The sequence below is a fragment of the Oncorhynchus mykiss genome, chromosome 21 (assembly GCF_057628025.1).
Source record: "Oncorhynchus mykiss isolate SJ-2025 chromosome 21, ASM5762802v1, whole genome shotgun sequence".
NCBI lineage: Eukaryota > Metazoa > Chordata > Actinopteri > Salmoniformes > Salmonidae > Oncorhynchus > Oncorhynchus mykiss.
The window spans coordinates 55,807,354-55,823,293 of NC_143042.1; the positions used below are offsets into that span (position 1 = coordinate 55,807,354).

Sequence of the window (15,940 nt, forward strand, 5' to 3'; positions counted from 1 at the left end):
TTTATATCACGATCTCTGTGGAATCTCTTACAGACGAGGACCACTGGTTTATATAACGATCTCTGTGGAATCTCTTACAGGAGAGGACCACTGGTTTATATCACGATCTCTGTGGAATCTCTTACAGACGAGGACCACTGGTTTATATAATGGTCTCTGTGGAATCTCTTACAGACGAGGACCACTGGTTTATATAACGATCTCTGTGGAATCTCTTACAGACGAGGAACACTGGTTTATATAACAATCTCTGTGGAATCTTTTACAGGAGTGGGCCACTGGTTTATATAACGATCTCTGTGGAATCTCTTACAGACGAGGACCACTGGTTTATATAATGGTCTCTGTGGAATCTCTTACAGACGAGGACCACTGGTTTATATAACGATCTCTGTGGAATCTCTTACAGGCGAGGACCACTGGTTTATATAACGATCTCTGTGCAATCTCTTACAGACGAGGACCACTGGTTTATATAATGGTCTCTGTGGAATCTCTTACAGACGAGGACCACTGGTTTATATAACGATCTCTGTGGAATCTCTTACAGGCGAGGACCACTGGTTTATATAACGATCTCTGTGGAATCTCTTACAGACGAGGACCACTGGTTTATATAACGATCTCTGTGGAATCTCTTACAGACGAGGAACACTGGTTTATATAACAATCTCTGTGGAATCTTTTACAGGAGTGGGCCACTGGTTTATATAACGATCTCTGTGGAATCTCTTACAGGTGAGGACCACTGGTTTATATAACGATCTCTGTGGAATCTTTTACAGGAGTGGACCACTGGTTTATATAACGATCTCTGTGGAATCTCTTACAGGTGAGGACCACTGGTTTATATAACGATCTCTGTGGAATCTCTTACAGGAGTGGGCCCCCTGGGCGTTATGTACATCTAGGTTTGAAGTACCTTCTTCGGCGCCTCCATCTTCTGCGTCTGAGGCGTAACCAGCGGCGACGGCGGTTGGTATGGTGCATCTTCTCAGCTGGTACCCACAGGGCCTCCGATCTGGGGGAATAGTCAGGCCGTAATCCCCATATCTCTGAAGATGTGAGTGAGTGAAAGTGAATGAGAGTGAGTGAGAGAGTGTGAGAGAGAATTGTGAATTCTGCTTTTATCCCAGTCCCAACTCCAAAAATACAGAAACACACAGAGAGGAGGTCGGCAAGATTGGAGAGGGGGTCGGCCAGATTGGAGAGGGGGTCGGCCAGATCGGAGAGGAGGTCGGCCAGATCGGAGGGGGGGGTCGGCCAGATCGAAGAGGAGGTCGGACAGATCGGAGAAGAGGTCAGTCATAATGTATGCCAATACAGGGGTTGAGTGTCAAGGGCAATACGGAAGGAGATGGTATCTAGGATACTGATGCTAGCAACCCTCGGTTGCCGGCCCACTCCCCACATGATTTTGTTCCCTGTCAGAAATGGGATTTGAACTGGCAGCCCTTAATTTTCATCTAACGTCTAGGCTACCTTTAAGGGGGTTGTGGATATCCACAGCCCGGTTCAGGTCTTCGCGCCACTCTTCAACAGACCAAACCCACCCTGGGGTAGGTAACGTCACTGAACCTGGGGCAGGACAGTCCCGTGGGCCTCCAGCTCAGGTTCTGATTGATGACATCACAATGGTCTTCATTCAGTGTTCTATTGTTTGCAGCGTGGTGTCGGCTATGCCGGATTAAGTGATATGACATTCTATTCTATAAAATAATTAATATTACCTCATTGAGCTAATCATGTAAATGTAATTAACTAGAGAGTCGGGGCACCACAAAATAATATTTATAGAGCTGTTATCTTCCGAATAAACTCTTAAAGACCTAGTAATATTTTACATCCATAGCAGACAATATTAATCGTCACCTAAATTCAGTCTCATCTGAAAGTTGTAAATTATTTTATCTGCACGAACCCTGGCGAACAAATTTAATCAGCAATACAGAATTGGGTTTAATAATTTATTTACTAAATACCTAACTAATCACACAGAATCACACATACACACAATTAATCAACTTGATTACAAATTACGTCATAAAGGAAAACATCCTTAGCGGGCGAAACAGATATGACAGCTTGTTACACAAAGGAAAAGGGGCGGGGTTTGAGTGAAAGAGCGGGAAGACTGAGTAACAAAGGGAAGACGCTGTGCTATCGTAAATACAGTATCTTATGCATTCTAAATTACCGCCCATTTGGAAAAGGAAAATGCAATAAATATTTACTCTGAGCTGCGCTTCAGTAGGTTGGTGGTAGATGGAAGGCCGTGTTGCCCAACCGAGTCCTTTGAAGAATGACCCGGGTGGTCAATTGGATAAGTTGTAGTGACGTCATTGTGTGGTAGATGGGATACTCTGTCTGTTCCTTCCTAACCTGCGTTTGCAGCTGCTGTTGCTACTCAATGGCTAGAAGGTATCACTTCTGTAGTGAATAAGAGTTCAAAGTTCATACCATTCGCAACCAAAGCTCACGCTGATGTTGGCTTCGTTCTGTAGTTATTATCTGAACCATTCTGACATCGGACCGTCATCCTCACATCATCGGAACAGGAAGTTCTATAGTCGTCAAGGGCTTATACAGGAAAGGAGAGGAGGGTGTGTTTGAAAGGTTTTATAGCCCTTGTCCCTTCACAGGGCCACTGATTGAGCAGAGCCCTATCATATGAAAACCCAAATGTCACATTTTAGAAGCTAAAATCACATTTCATCCCATCACAAATAATTTCATATTCAAACATTTCGTTCGGGACCCGGCACGGTGTCTCCAGTGCTCGTTCACAGCCCGGTGTGCTACATCCCAGCTCACCCCATCTGCCGGGTGAAGATCCAGCCAGGGAGGATGGTACCAGCCCTGATCTCCAGACAGCCAGTGGGTTTCCTCGCCGGCTCTGTGCACTGTGTCTCCAGTGTGTCTGCACAGCCCAGTGCGTCCTGTGCCTGCTCCCCGCACTTGCCGGGCCAAAGTCACCATCCAGCCAGGACGGATTGTGCAGGCTCTTAGCTCGAGACCTCCAGTGCGCCTCCACGGCCCAGTGTATCCAGTGCCTCTGCCAAGGACAGGGCCTCCTGTATGTCTATCCAGCCTGGTGAGTTCTGTGTCTGCGCCCAGAACTAATCCTCTTGGATGTCTCCCCAGCCTGGTGAGCCCTGTGGCAGCTCCACGTACCAGAATGTCCATACGTCTCCTCCCTCCAGTGATGATCCATGGCACGAAGCCTTCAGTGATGATCCAGGGCACGAAGCCTCCAACGACGGCCTCCAGTCCGGAGCCAGCAACAAGGGTGCCCAGTTCGGAGTCTCCAGCAAGGAGGGTCCCCAGTCCGGGGTCAGTTGCGAGGGTCCCCACACCAGAGGCGCCACCAAAGTGGGGAGAGCCAGAGGCGGGTCTAAGTCCCGCACCAGAGCCGCCGCCGTAAAGGAGGCCCATCCGGACCCTCCCCTTTAGAGTCAGGTTTTGCAGCCTGAGTCCGCTCCCCTTTGGGGGGGGGGGGGGGGTGTACCGTCACACCCTGGCCATAGAGGCTTTCATTCTCTATTTTGGTTAGGCCCGGGTGTGACTAGGGTGGGCATTCTAGTTTCTTTATTTCTATCTTTTCTATTTATTTGTGTTTGGCCGGGTGTGGTTCTCAATCAGAGGCAGCTGTCTATCGTTGTCTTTGATTGAGAATCATACTTAAGGCAGCTTTTTCCCACCTGTGTTTTGTGGGTAGTTGTTTTCTGTTTAGTGTTTCTGCACCAGACAGAATTGTTCTGTTCCACGTTGTTGTTTTGTTTCAGTGTTCAGTTTGAATAAATAATCATGAACACGTACCACGCTGCGCTGCGGTCCTCTTCTTCAGACGAGCGTTACGTTAGGATGAATAATATCCAACGCATTTTACATCACTGAAGTGTAAGATCTTTATATATACACCACTTGTTTCAGTAATAATGAAATCAGACCTTCTTGTTGAGTATCTGATAACCTACCGTTTATATAGGAGTTTAGGTTAAAACATGCTAATGAAGGTCCTCTGAGTAAAAGGTGTGGTTTTCCAGGACTTAATTACATAAAGATGTTCCTAAAGATGTAAAAGGTTTTCCAGGGACTTAAAGGCTTTAATAATATTAATAATATATAAAGATGTTCCTCCTCTGTAACTTGGCATTCACATGAGTCTTTCTGTATGTTCATTTACATTGATTGTTTTTGCTTCGGTGGAGAAGGAGGAGACAAACGAAAACATTAAAGCTTAAAGTACTTTAGTTCCTTTTTCAAAAATAATGTTTAATGACTCACGAGTAAATTAGTAAATTATTTTTTGGTATCATTTCTATGTTTAAGATTAAAAAATAAAAATAAATAATTTGGTGCATTTTCCCCCCATATTCTCTGTATTGTTATAATATTATAATATATTACATATTTCTTGAATAAATTCCTACATTTCTTTTTGTTTTTCCTCCTTCAACAACTCTTGAGCCTCCATTGTTTCCACGGATGAATACGGCCCAGGATCCTCTTCACCACGGATTCAAACTGCCGGGAATATACACTGTTCTGCCGGTGCACCATGTTATCAAGTCATTCACCAGACAACACAGTGTTCGTAATAAAAACGACATTTATTACTTTCTCCGTATACATATAATTATGTCTGGTCTCTGCTGACTGAGTTACTCTGGATAAATTAAAACAGTTTAATGATATTTAAATCCACACCCCAAAAAAAAGCTAACAAAACAAATGAATCTAAAAATCTGTGTCATATTGGACCCGATTATCCACGGATAGGTATTCACAAAGCGTCTCAGGGAAGGCTGATCCAGGACCAGTTTTACCTTTTAAATCATAATGAATAAGACAATATGAACACGGGGCGACCTGATCCTAGACCAGCCGAAATATCAAACTGCACTCTATCACCCTATTATATAGTAGAGCCCTATCTATCAACCAGAGCACTGGGGAAATGGTCACATTTTAGACACACCCAGGGGTGTGGTCAGGGGGGTCACTTGGAGGCGGAGCCTTGGCTAGAACCTCCTGCTTGTTGCTTCTGATGCTTCGGGTAATGTTTCTGGACAGGGGAGAGAGAGGAGAAGGGAGAGAAGGAGAGGGAGGGAGGGAGGGGGAGAGAGAGAGGGAGCGAGGGAGGGAGGGAGGGAGGGAGGGAGGGAGGGAGGGAGGGAGGGAGAGAGAGAGAGAGGGAGGGATAGGAGAAGGGAGAGAGAGGAAGGGAGAAAGAGGGGGGAGAGAGGGGGGAGAGGAAGGGAGAGAGAGGGGGGGAGATAGGAGAAGGGAGGGAGGGAGGGAGGGAGGGAGGGAGGGAGGGAGGGAGGGAGGGAGGGAGGGAGGGAGGGAGGGAGGGGAAGACAGAAGGGAAGTCATTAGTCAATTAGCTTTAGTGAAATAATCCCCAGAATACACAGAAACTAACAGTAGCTAACAGTAGATATTCAATACATACATACTGTAGTTATTCTAAATGGATTTATCCTGCAGTATCTCCACAGACCCCTAGTTGAGTAACCCTGGCTAACCCACTCACTCACTAGCTAACCCACCCACCCACCCACTCACTAGCTAACCCACTCACTCACTAGCTAACCCACCCACCCACCCACCCACTCACTCACTCACTCACTCACTCACTAGCTAACCCACTCACTCACTAGCTCACTAGTCTCCCAGCCCCTACTGCTGAAAAACTTCCCCACAGCATGATGCTGCCACCACCATGCTTCACCGTAGGGATGGTGCCAGGTTTCCTCCAGACGTGACGCTTGGCATTCAGGCCGAAGAGTTCAACCTTGGTTTCATCAGACCAGAGAATCTTGTTTCTCATGGTCCGAGAGTACTTTAGGTGCCTTTTGGCAAACTCCAAGCTGGCTGTCATGTGCCTTTTACTGAGGAGTGGCTTCCATCTGGCCACTCTACCATAAAGGCCTGATTTGTGGTGTTGCAGAGATGGTTGTCCTTCTGGAAGGTTCTCCCGTCTCCACAGTGGAACTCTGGAGCTCTGTCAGAGTGACCATAAGATTCTTGGTCACCTCCCTGACCAAGGCCCTTCTCCCCCGATTGCTCAGTTTGGCCGGGCGGACAGATCTAGGAAGTTCCAAACTTCTTCCATTTAGGAATGATGGAGGCCACTATGTTCTTGAGGACCTTCAATGCTGCAGAAATGTTTTGGTACCCTTCCCCAGATCTGTACCTCGACACAATCCTGTCTCGGAGCTCTACGGACAATTCCTTCGACCTCATAGCTTGATTTTGCTCTGACGTGAACTGTCAACTGTGGCAGGTGACAGGTGTGTACCTTTCCAAATCATGTCCAATCAATTGAATTTACCACAGTTGGACACCAATCAAGTTGTAGAAACATCTCAGAGATGATCAATGGAAACAGGATGTACCTGAGCTCAGTTTACAGTCTCATAGCAAAGGGTCTGAATACTTACAGTATGTAAATAACGTATTTCTGTAGCAAAAATGTCTAAAAACCTATTTTCATTTAGTTCTGTTGTGATGTCATTGTGGGGTATTGTGATGTCATTGTAGAGTATTGTGATGTCATTATGGGGTATTGTGATGTCATTACAGGGTGTTGTGTATAGATTGATGAGGAAAAACATTTAGTCCATTTTATAATAAGGCTGTAACAAAATGTGGAAAAAGGGGTCTGAACAACTTTCCGAATGCCCTGCATGTGATAAAGTGAATCTGAGGACCGTAATTGACCCTAACCTGCAAAATATAGAAAGTGTGCTGTGCAGTTCTTGAACAATGACGTTTTTCATTCAACATTTATTTTCAACTCTCCGTTTTGCAACTTTTCTCGTCTTGAATTAAACGGACATTCACTTTCTGCCCAAAAGCATCTGGTACAGTTAAAGATGAAGACTCAGGCCTGCGCTGCCAGATGAAAAGAATGAAAGAAAACCTCGATATGGCCTCTAGATATTAGTTATATTTATTGTTCTCTTTATTCAACCAGCACGCCACCCACACACTATTTAATGACCCTAACCCCACCCCCACACACTATTTAATGACCCTAACCCCACCCCCACACACTATTTAATGACCCTAACCCCACCCCCACACACTATTTAATGACCCTAACCCCACCCCCCTTCCCCCACACACTATTTAATGACCCTAAACCCCCCCCTTTACCCACACACTATTTAATGACCTAACCCCACCCCCCTTCCCCCACACACTATTTAATGACCCTAAACCCCCCCTTCACCCACACACTATTTAATGCCCCTAAACCCCCCCTTTACCCACACACTATTTAATGCCCCTAAACCCCCTCTTCACCAACACACTATTTAATGCCCCTAAACCCCCCCCCTTCACCAACACACTATTTAATGCCCCTAAACCCCCCCACACACACACTATTTAATGCCCCTAAACCCCCCCCCCCATACACACTATTTAATGCCCCTAAACCCACCCCCCTTCACCCACACAATATTGAATGCCCCTAAACCCCCCCCCACACACACACACACACTATTTAATTACCCTAAACCCGTCCGCACCACAGGGACTGCGGGTTATGAGTCAACCAGCGCATCACAGACACACACAGTCACTCTGATCTAACAGACACACAGTCACTCTGATCTGACACACAGTCACTCTGATCTAACAGACACACAGTCACTTTGATCTAACAGACACACAGTCACTCTGATCTAACAGACACACAGTCACTCTGATCTAACAGACACACAGTCACTCTGATCTAACAGACACACAGTCACTCTGATCTAACAGACACACAGTCACTCTGTTCTAACAGACACACAGTCACTCTGTTCTAACAGACACACAGTCACTTTGATCTAACAGACACACAGTCACTCTGATCTAACAGACACACAGTCACTCTGATCTAACAGACACACAGTCACTCTGTTCTAACAGACACACAGTCACTCTGTTCTAACAGACACACAGTCACTTTGATCTAACAGACACAGTCTCTCTGATCTAAGAGACACACAGTCACTCTGATCTAACAGACACACAGTCACTCTGACCTAACAGACACACAGTCACTCTGATCTAAGAGACACACAGTCACTCTGATCTAACAGACACACAGTCACTCTGATCTAACATACACCTGTACCTGTATTGTCAGTGTACTGGGTCTGGGCTGGTTCTGATCTAAGACACCTATACCTGTATTGTCAGTGTACTGGGTCTGGGCTGGTTCTGATCTAACAGACACACAGTCACTCTGGCCTAACAGACACACAGTCACTCTGGCCTAACAGACACCTATACCTGTGTTGTCAGTGTACTGGGTCTGGGCTGGTTCTGATCTAAGACACCTATACCTGTATTGTCAGTGTACTGGGTCTGGGCTGGTTCTGATCTAACAGACACCTGTACCTGTGTTGTCAGCGTGCCGGGTCTGGGCTGGTTCTGGAGACTTCTTGGGCTGCACTTCCTCCATCTCATGATCACTTCCAGTCTCATCCAGGGTCACCATAGTCTGATTGGACAGAGATGAAAATATGTAATGTGCCTGTCTAATACAATGTAGAAGAGGTCATACGTCTTGTAGTGATTCCTATGTTGTTGATGTAAATAATATTTGCTGGTCTGTGGTGTGTGTAAATGAGGAGCAAACACGACATTGACCTGGACACATAGACGAAACTACTTACCCCAGTTACTAATAAACACCCATTAAGAAAATGACTGTAAAAACGGTTAAATCCCCCTGGATTGATGAGGAATTTTGTGTTTGGTTGAGAGGGATGAGGCAAAGGGAATGGCAAATAAGTCTGGCTGCACAGCCGATTGGCAAACGAACTGCAAGTTGACAAATCATGAGACTAAACTGAATGAAAACAAGAAGACACTACACTATGAAACAAATATAAGTGCCTGGTAGCCTGGTTCCTCTCTAGGTTTCTTCCTAGGTTTTGGCCTTTCTAGGGAGTTTTTCCGAGCCACCGTGCTTCTACACCTGCATTGCTTGCTGTTTGGGGTTTTAGGCTGGGTTTCTGTACAGCACTTTGAGATATCAGCTGATGTAAAAAGGGCTTTATAAATACATTTGATTGATTGACATTCACAATGACAAGCCACCAGGGTCAGACGACCTGGATGGAAAATTACTGAGGATAATAGCAGACGATATTGCCACTCCTATTTTTCACATCTTCTATTTAAACCTACTAGAGAGCGTGTGCCCTCAGGCCTGGAGTGAAGCTAAAGTCACTCCGCTACCCAAGAATAGTAAAGCCCCCTTTACTGGCTCAAATAGCCGACCAATCAGCCTGTTACCAACCCTCAGTAAACTTCTGGAAAACATTGTGTTTGACCAGATACAATGCTATTTTACAGTAAACAAACTGACAACAGACTTTCAGCACGCTTATAGGGAAGGACGCTCAACAAGCACGGCACTTACACAAATGACTGATGATTGGCTGAGAGAAATTGACACAGAGGGTGTTCTTTAATGGAAGCTTCTCCAACATAATAAAGGTAGAATCAGGGTATTCCCCAGGGCAGCTGTTTAGGCCCCAGACTTTTTAAAATGTTAACTAATGGCATGCCACTAGCTTTGAGTAAAGCTAGAGTGTCTATGTATGCGGGTGACTCAACATTATCTGCTACCACAGCGACTGAAAAGACTGCAACACTCAACAAAGAGCTGCAGTTAGTTTCAGAGTGGGTGGCAAGGAATAAGTTAGTCCTAAATATTTCTACAACTAAAAGCATTGTATTTGGGACAAATCCTTCAATAAACCCTAAACCTCAACTAAATCTGGTAATAAATCATGTGGAAATTGAGCAAGTTGAGGAGATTAAACTGCTTGGAGTAACACTAGATTGTAAACTGTCATGGTCAAAACATGTTGATACAACAGTAGCTAAGATGGAGAGAAGTCTGTCTATAATAAAGCACTGCTCTGCCTTTTTAACAACACTATCAACAAGGCAGGTCCTACAGGCTCTAGTTTTGTCACACCTTGACTACTGTTCAGTCATGTGGTCAGGTGCCACTAAGAGGGACTTAAGAAAATTGCAATTTGCTCAGAACAGAGCAGCACGGCTGGGCCTTGGATGAACACAGAGAGCTAATATTAATAATATGCATGTCCAACTCTCCTGGCTCAAAGTAGAGGAGAGATAGATTTCATCACTAGTTGTGTTTGTGAGAGGTTGAAAACACTGAGCTGTCTGTTTAAACAGCTAGCACTCAGACACCCATCCATACCCCACAAGACATGCCACCAGAGGTCTCTTCACAGTCCCCAAGTCCAGAACAGACTATGGGAGGCGCACAGTATTACATAGAGCCATGACTACATGGAACTCTATTCCACAGTACTACATAGAGCCATGACTACATGGAACTCTATTCCACAGTACTACATAGAGCCCTGACTACATGGAACTCTATTCCACAGTACTACATAGAGCCATGACTACATGGAACTCTATTCCACAGTACTACATAGAGCCATGACGACATTTAACTCTATTCCACAGTACTACATAGAGCCATGACTACATGGAACTCTATTCCACAGTACTACATAGAGCCATGACTACATGGAACTCTATTCCACAGTACCACATAGAGCCATGACTACATGGAACTCTATTCCACAGTACTACATAGAGCCATGACTACATGGAACTCTATTCCACAGTACTACATAGAGCCATGACTACATAGAACTCTATTCCACAGTACTACATAGAGCCATGACTACATGGAACTCTATTCCACAGTACTACATAGAGACATGACCACATGGAACTCTATTCCACAGTACTACATAGAGCCATGACTACATGGAACTATATTCAGTATAACAGTAGAATCAGATTTTTTTTAAATAAACATAAATACACACCTTGTGGAACAGGGGAGACTGTGAAGCAACACAGACATACATACACACACGATAACATGGATTATGTGTTGTAGATATGTGGTAGTGGAGTACGGGCCTGAGGTCACACACTGTGTTGTGAATTCTGTAATGAAGCTATTGTAATGTTTTTAAAATGTTACAACTTGCTGGACCGTAGGAAGGCAGCAGCTAATTGGGATCCATAATAAATACAAATGCGTGAGAGAAATCAAGATACAAGCAGACAAAAAGAAAGCAGTAGATGTTTCCTGACCTCTGTGTTGAAGGAGTCTTCTGATTCGTCCTCCTGCCTGAATGGGTGTGGCTCCGGGCTAGGACCCTCCCCTCCTTCCTCGCCAACGATCTCATCCAGAGTGACCAATTCTTGAAGGTCTGCCTCATTTATTCCGCTCTCCTGATCCCTCGCACCCTCCTCTCCTCTCTCATCCCCATCTCCTCCAATCTCATCCAGAGTCACCAACCATTCCGTATCCACACTGAACCTCCCCTTCCCCCTCTTCCATTCCTGCTCCTTCTCTCTGCTCCTCACCCGCTTTGTACTCCTCTTCTCCTCCCATTCTCTGTCTCGTCGTTTCTCCTTCTTCATCAGCTCTTCCTCTTCGGCAGCGTCGTCAGGGTAACTCTCCTCTTCCTCACTCACCTCATCCAAGGTGACACGGTTAGTCTTTTTGTGGGTACCTCCCTCACCCCTCTCCGACTCCACTGGGGGGGTCTGTATCTTCTCAGGGGTCTGTGTCTTCTCAGGGGTCTTTTTGTGGGTACCTCCCTCACCCCTCTCCGACTCCACTGGGGGGGTCTGTATCTTCTCAGGGGTCTGTGTCTTCTCAGGGGTCTTTTTGTGGGTACCTCCCTCACCCCTCTCCGACTCCACTGGGGGGGTCTGTATCTTCTCAGGGGTCTGTGTCTTCTCAGGGGTCTTTTTGTGGGTACCTCCCTCACCCCTCTCCGACTCCACTGGGGGGGTCTGTATCTTCTCAGGGGTCTGTGTCTTCTCAGGGGTCTTTTTGTGGGTACCTCCCTCACCCCTCTCCGACTCCACTGGGGGGGTCTGTATCTTCTCAGGGGTCTGTGTCTTCTCAGGGGTCTTTTTGTGGGTACCTCCCTCACCCCTCTCCGACTCCACTGGGGGGGTCTGTATCTTCTCAGGGGTCTGTGTCTTCTCAGGGGTCTTTTTGTGGGTACCTCCCTCACCCCTCTCCGACTCCACTGGGGGGGTCTGTATCTTCTCAGGGGTCTGTGTCTTCTCAGGGGTCTTTTTGTGGGTACCTCCCTCACCCCTCTCCGACTCCACTTGGGGGGTCTGTATCTTCTCAGGGGTCTGTGTCTTCTCAGGGGTCTTTTTGTGGGTACCTCCCTCACCCCTCTCCGACTCCACTGGGGGGGTCTGTATCTTCTCAGGGGTCTGTGTCTTCTCAGGGGTCTGTATCTTCTTGCCATCCTTCTTTTGAATATTACCCTTTTTGTAACTCGCTTTCTGGGGTTTTGAGGTACCCTTCGCTTTCTGGGGTTTTGAGGTACCCTTCGCTTTCTGGGGTTTTGAGGTACCCTTCGCTTTCTGGGGTTTTGAGGTACCCTTAGATTCAGTAGAATGGTTTTCCAGAGCTTCTGTCGCAGCCACCTGATCATCTACAGAGTCCAGGATGTGGAACCCTTCCATCTCTCTGGGTAGAGAATCGCTTCGGTCTTCAGTGTCTTCTACAGAGTCCAGGATGTGGAAAGCAGATTCTTCTTCGTCTAGAGTAGTTTGGAGCTCCTGGGAACCCGTAGATTCAGAGGCTGCAGGCACCACGGTGTCATCCACGGTTTTGTTGAGTATCTGTAAACCCCGGGGCACTTGGTGACCCGACACCGTCTCAAGCCCTTGTAGTTCTAGGGTTGTTTGAAGGTCTTGCTCCTTGGCTGTGGAAGACGGATCAGTCAAGCCAAGCTCCAGTGTGCAGCCTTCATTCTGAGCCTTGCTACCCAGAATCGAGTCACCTTTTTTAGCCTGGGCCTTCTCCTCGCTCCCGTCTACCTCTGGAGGTTTTTCAGCTGTAGTCTCCATATCAATCTCTGACCCAACACTTTCTGCCTCCTTGTTCGCCGGCAATGCCGTGCCCAACACTGACACCTTGTGGTCGGATGACGGTAACATACCCTCCATGTCACTTCCCGTTGTGACCACTACTTCCTCTACCAACTGAGCAGCGGCTGCTTCCCCCATTGGCTGAGACAGACGCTCCACGGGAAGAGGCTCCGCTTCCATCCTGACTGTGGGGTCATCGTCAGTGACAGTTTCTCGGGTTTCTGCGGCTCCCGTCGCAACAACAGCAGCTGCGGCTGACGACCTGGTCTTGCGTCCGGAGGTGGCGGGGGGTTGAGGTTTTGCCGCCTGCGTTTTTTTGGCTGTTGCGGCTTGTCGTGGAGTCTTCTGTCCAGGGAGGGTAGAGGTAGAAGAGGATGGGGTGGGAGTGCTTTTGGACAAGGGTCTCTCTTTTTCCTGGCTTGACTTCATAGTAGAAATTGGGGTATCAGGGGTACCCCTCTTGCGTTTGGATGATCGTTCCGACCTTCCATAGGTGCCATCTTGGGTATTGGGTGATGAAGATGATGGCTCTGGTGGGTTGGGTGATGAAGATGATGATTCTGGTGGGTTGGCGTTGTCCGCCTCATCCCCTTCCACCTCGTCCACGGTGACGAACTCATCCATGTTGAACTGGTCCAGGTCGAATGGGTTGGCGTCACCAGGATTGAGGTCGGACGTGAACTCATCCACCACGTAGCCAACACCCTGTGGTATGAGAGGAGGATGAATCCATGGAATTAATGAATCAAAACCCTTTTCCAGACGTTCAACAGAAGTGCTGTGCTTTGAATCAGATGAATGTAAGAGAGCAATGTCTGAATGAAAACCAAATCCAACATCTTGCTCACCTTTCTCTCTGCTGCCTCCTGATCTCTAGACTCACTCCTAGAAGACTGGCTAGTTCTACTACGGTGGCCCTGTGGGAAAAACGGAAACATGAAATCACTCCTAGAAGACTGGCTAGTTCTACTACGGTGGCCCTGTGGGACAAACGGAAACATGAAATCACTCCTAGAAGACTGGTTAGTTCTACTACGGTGGCCCTGTGGGACAAACGGAAACATGAAATCAATCCTAGAAGACTGGCTAGTTCTACTACGGTGGCCCTGTGGGACAAACGGAAACATGAAATCACTCCTAGAAGACTGGTTAGTTCTACTACGGTGGCCCTGTGGGACAAACGGAGACATGAAATCACTCCTAGAAGACTGGTTAGTTCTACTACGGTGGCCCTGTGGGACAAACGGAGACATGAAATCAGTCCTAGAAGACTGGTTAGTTCTACTACGGTGGCCCTGTGGGACAAACGGAGACATGAAATCACTCCTAGAAGACTGGTTAGTTCTACTACGGTGGCCCTGTGGGACAAACGGAAACATGAAATCACTCCTAGAAGACTGGCTAGTTCTACTACGGTGGCCCTGTGGGACAAACGGAGACATGAAATCACTCCTAGAAGACTGGCTAGTTCTACTACGGTGGCCCTGTGGGACAAACGGAAACATGAAATCACTCCTAGAAGACTGGCTAGTTCTACTACGGTGGCCCTGTGGGACAAACGGAAACATGAATTCACTCCTAGAAGACTGGCTAGTTCTACTACGGTGGCCCTGTGGGACAAACGGAGACATGAAATCACTCCTAGAAGACTGGCTAGTTCTACTACGGTGGCCCTGTGGGACAAACGGAGACATGAAATCACTCCTAGAAGACTGGTTAGTTCTACTACGGTGGCCCTGTGGGACAAACGGAAACATGAAATCACTCTTAGAAGACTGGCTAGTTCTACTACGGTGGCCCTGTGGGACAAACGGAAACATGAAATCACTCCTAGAAGACTGGCTAGTTCTACTACGGTGGCCCTGTGGGACAAACGGAAACATGAATTCACTCCTAGAAGACTGGCTAGTTCTACTACGGTGGCCCTGTGGGACAAACGGAGACATGAAATCACTCCTAGAAGACTGGCTAGTTCTACTACGGTGGCCCTGTGGGACAAACGGAGACATGAAATCACTCCTAGAAGACTGGCTAGTTCTACTACGGTGGCCCTGTGGGACAAACGGAGACATGAAATCACCCCTAGAAGACTGGCTAGTTCTACTACGGTGGCCCTGTGGGACAAACGGAGACATGAAATCACTCCTAGAAGACTGGCTAGTTCTACTACGGTGGCCCTGTGGGACAAACGGAGACATGAAATCACTCCTAGAAGACTGGCTAGTTCTACTACGGTGGCCCTGTGGGACAAACGGAAACATGAAATCACTCCTAGAAGACTGGCTAGTTCTACTACGGTGGCCCTGTGGGACAAACGCAGACATGAAATCACTCCTAGAAGACTGGTTAGTTCTACTACGGTGGCCCTGTGGGACAAACGGAAACATGAAATCACTCCTAGAAGACTGGCTAGTTCTACTACGGTGGCCCTGTGGGACAAACGGAAACATGAAATCACTCCTAGAAGACTGGCTAGTTCTACTACGGTGGCCCTGTGGGACAAACGGAAACATGAATTCACTCCTAGAAGACTGGCTAGTTCTACTACGGTGGCCCTGTGGGACAAACGGAGACATGAAATCACTCCTAGAAGACTGGCTAGTTCTACTACGGTGGCCCTGTGGGACAAACTGAAACATGAATTCACTCCTAGAAGACTGGCTAGTTCTACTACGGTGGCCCTGTGGGACAAACGGAGACATGAAATCACTCCTAGAAGACTGGTTAGTTCTACTACGGTGGCCCTGTGGGACAAACGGAAACATGAAATCACTCCTAGAAGACTGGCTAGTTCTACTACGGTGGCCCTGTGGGACAAACGGAGACATGAAATCACTCCTAGAAGACTGGCTAGTTCTACTACGGTGGCCCTGTGGGACAAACGGAAACATGAAATCACTCCTAGAAGACTGGCTAGTTCTACTACGGTGGCCCTGTGGGACAAACGGAGACATGAAAT

General features: G+C 47.1%; 1 protein-coding gene across 9 annotated transcripts in view; it reads right to left on the reverse strand.

Annotated features, from left to right (window-relative positions):
* Positions 1–4,594: 4,594 nt before the first annotated feature.
* Positions 4,595–15,940, reverse strand: part of LOC110500799 (uncharacterized) — a 101,546-nt gene continuing 90,200 nt past the window's right edge. For 8 of the 9 annotated variants that reach the window (XM_036958337.2, XM_090213334.1, XM_090213339.1 and 5 more), the window contains 4 exons: positions 13,830–13,898; positions 11,170–13,686; positions 8,407–8,509; positions 4,595–5,068 (listed from right to left, as the gene is read on the reverse strand). In XM_036958337.2, coding sequence (XP_036814232.2) covers positions 5,025–5,068; positions 8,407–8,509; positions 11,170–13,686; positions 13,830–13,898 — 2,733 coding nt within the window. In that variant the 3' untranslated portion in view covers positions 4,595–5,024. The remainder of the gene's footprint in view (positions 5,069–8,406; positions 8,510–11,169; positions 13,687–13,829; positions 13,899–15,940) is intronic. The other variant, XM_090213335.1, reaches the window with a different exon arrangement.